This window comes from Emiliania huxleyi, assembly GCF_000372725.1.
Source record: "Emiliania huxleyi CCMP1516 unplaced genomic scaffold EMIHUscaffold_462, whole genome shotgun sequence".
NCBI lineage: Eukaryota > Haptophyta > Isochrysidales > Noelaerhabdaceae > Emiliania > Emiliania huxleyi.
Window position 1 is genome coordinate 44,257 of NW_005198522.1, and position 2,949 is coordinate 47,205.

The 2,949-nt window shown below is 66.2% G+C and overlaps 2 protein-coding genes across 2 annotated transcripts in view; one reads left to right on the top strand and one right to left on the bottom strand.

Moving 5' to 3' along the window:
• Positions 1-25: 25 nt before the first annotated feature.
• Positions 26-814, top strand: EMIHUDRAFT_119200 (hypothetical protein; the record flags this gene model as incomplete). Its single annotated transcript, XM_005768245.1, has 1 exon — positions 26-814. The coding sequence occupies one exon, from the start codon at positions 26-28 to the stop codon at positions 812-814; it is 789 nt and encodes a 262-aa protein (XP_005768302.1).
• A 714-nt stretch (positions 815-1,528) lies between these two features.
• Positions 1,529-2,949, bottom strand: part of EMIHUDRAFT_245478 (hypothetical protein) — a gene marked incomplete at both ends in the record, with an annotated part of 1,568 nt that continues 147 nt past the window's right edge. Inside the window, 3 exons of the mRNA XM_005768246.1 lie at positions 1,529-1,608; positions 1,937-2,105; positions 2,325-2,666. Coding sequence (XP_005768303.1) covers positions 1,529-1,608; positions 1,937-2,105; positions 2,325-2,666 — 591 coding nt within the window. The remainder of the gene's footprint in view (positions 1,609-1,936; positions 2,106-2,324; positions 2,667-2,949) is intronic.

The window sequence follows — 2,949 nt, forward strand, 5'->3', positions numbered from 1 at the left end:
CGTCCGATTTAGCCACCGAGTCCGAATGCACTCCCGACGGCCTCTACCATCGAAGCGGCGGGGACTCGACCCCGCAAGGCTTCTGCCCCCGCAGCTCGGACGTCGCCAAGGTTCTGCGCAGTCGTTCGTCGACACGCTGGTGGCCACCAGCACCGCCGACCCGATCCGGGCGCACTTCGTCGGCCAGCGCGATGCGCGTCGTCGCATCGGAGTGTACGTCGTGCTGTCCGGCCTGCTCGTCGGCTTCCTCTTCACCTCGTCGATCGCGTGGGTGGCGCTGACGGCCGCGGGCGTGCTCGCAATCGCGGAGGCCTACCTGCAGCCGCGCAGCCGCGACCCGACCGTCATCCTCGGCTACGTGGACGGTCCGCTCCTCGTGATGATCGGTGGCCTCTTCGTCGTCATCGCGGGCTCGCGCCTCACGGGGCTGCCGCAGGAGATCTTCGACCTTGCGAAGTCGATCAAGGGCGTCGGCCTCGACTTCGACTCGCCGAAGGATGTCTGCGTCTTCGCCATCCTCGTGCTCATCCTGTCCAACATCTGCTCCAACGTGCCCACCGTGATGCTCCTCTCGGGCCAGATGATGAAGCTCGATCCGTCGATCGTCGTCGAGACGGGCTGGGTGATCCTGGCCTTCTCGAGCACCGTCGCCGGCAACCTCACGCTCGTCGGCTCGATCGCCAACCTCATCGTCGCCGAGAAGGCCGCGCGTACCGGCTACGAGTTCACCTTCTTCCGCCACCTCGCCTTCGCATTCCCGACCACGCTCGTCTTCGCCCTGGCCGGCAGCTTGCTCCTATTCTACATCGTGTGACACCCTACGAGGCCCCCCCCCGGGGGGGGCGTGTCGAGCGTCGTGTGTGGGCAGCTTAAGGGCTCGACACAGGCGCCGGGAGAAAAATTGAACACCCTTACTTTCGGCCCTTGCCCTGCGAACGCGCACCCCCGGGGCTAGGGCTCTCTAGCCCGTAACCCGATGCCGATCATCCGGCCCGCTGGGTGCGCTTCTGAGCTCCCCGGCCCTGGATGTGAGGTTACCGACTGCACTCCAAGTGCTCCAAGTGCGCGTCTTCCCGTCAGCGCGAGTCGGTCGGTGGCATCGGATCGGTCGGACCGCAGCTTACCGCTATTCTTCGTTTTTGAGCGGAGGCACGCACACTGGTGCTGAACCTTCTTTTCTGCAAGTGTTGGATTGCAAGCAGCCTCGCTCGCAATCCTAGAAGTCGAACGAACGAAGGATTGTGAGCGACACTCGCACATAAATAATGGCTAGCTCCATTTCACTCCAACACGTGGCGGCGCGAGCGAGCCAAACGCATCGTTGTGCCACCGAGTCGACGGCAGAGAGTCGTTTTTGAGAGTTGGGAGAGGGAATTTGCGCGTTGGAGGGAACTTCGAGGGGGTGCCATGCTGTGCTTACGTGAGCTGTGTGAGCTGTGAGTGGGCTTCTGGGCATTCTCTGAGTGAGAACCTGTGTACGAAGGTGGTTACTGTATTTCTCTCGCATCTCGGTGTTTTTGAGAGAAGTTTATGAGACGAGACCCCCAAGACACCGAATCCGAAACGCGAAAGCAAAAAACGGATGCAACGCATAAGCATGCATGTGAGCTGTGCCAGCGTGCCACCGGGCAACGCCCAAAATCACCCAACACTTCCGCCACGCCCACCGCGTCCGCCACGCCCGCCTCGGCCGCCTCGGCCGCCTCGGCCGCCACGCCCGCCACGCCCGCCACGCCATCCGCGCGACTGCTGCTGCTGCTGCGACTGCACTGCTGCGACTGCTGCTGCTGCTGCTGCATCAGCCTCTCCACTGCCCTCGCCCTCGCCGCAGCCGCCATGACAGCTGCCTCCCTCTCCCTCACAGCTGCCGTCTCCCTTGCCGCCTGCCTCGGCCGTGCCCGAGAGATGTGGGCGTCGATGTCGGCCCCGCCGCGACCGCCCGCGGGTTGCGGGCTACGGGCTGCGGCTGGCCCAGCGCGCGCAGGCGGCTGGTGGACGAACGTGGTCTGCGCCGCAACATGCGCTCCGACTGCGGCGATGGGAAACGCCGGCTGGCGGCAGGCCGGGCAGTTGGTGTCGCGCTCCAGCACGCGCGGCGCACATGCCTCGCAGTACAGCGCGTGGCCGCAAGCGAAGCGCACCGAGCGCGGCGCTGACCAGCACAAGTCGCACTGGCGCTCCGCGTCCGCGTCCGCCTCGGCTGCCACCGCCGGCGCCCCCGCGAGGCTCGGTGGCGGCGATGCCGCCATCTCCTCCGCCGCCTCGGCCAGCGCCTCCAGCCGCGGCAGCGCCTCTGCGAGCGGCATCCGCCTCTTCTTCCTCACGAGAGCCAGCCCAACCACGAGCCGCGCCAGCTCCTCTGCCTGCGCCGCCGACCAGCCCGCGTCGGCCGCCGCGATGCTCTCCGCCGTGTCGGGCTCCTCCAATGCATCGTCGCACGCGTTGAGCAAGCCGACGGCGCCGCGGCCGGTCAGGGCGACGAGCAGCGTGATGCCGAGCGCATAGCCGTCGGTCAGCTGAGACGCTTGGTTGTCCTGCATGATGATCGGGTCCATGTCACCGACCAGCGCCGTCTTGACGGCGAACCCGCAAGCGACACGCGGCAGCGACGGCAGCGCGTCGGCGCGGTAGACGCGCCCGAAACCGCCCTCGCCCACCTTGCGCGCCTCGGCAAAGCCGTCGGTCGCCGCGATGAGCTCGTCGAGAGGGACGGCGGCGGGGGGGGCGGCTTGCGAGGCGCGTGGGGCGGTGCGTTGGGGGGGCGAGATGGGGCGGAGAGCGTTGGGGCGGCCGTTCCTGCTCGCTGCGGGGCTGCTGCCGTTCGCGTGGTTCCTTTTGGGTTCTCCGTTCTCTTCTTCCTCCCCTTCCCTTTTTCTCTTTCTTTTTTTCTTTGTTTCTTTTCCTCGTCGTTCTCTCTTTTCTTGCCTCTCTTTCGCTCTTCGTTCTTCT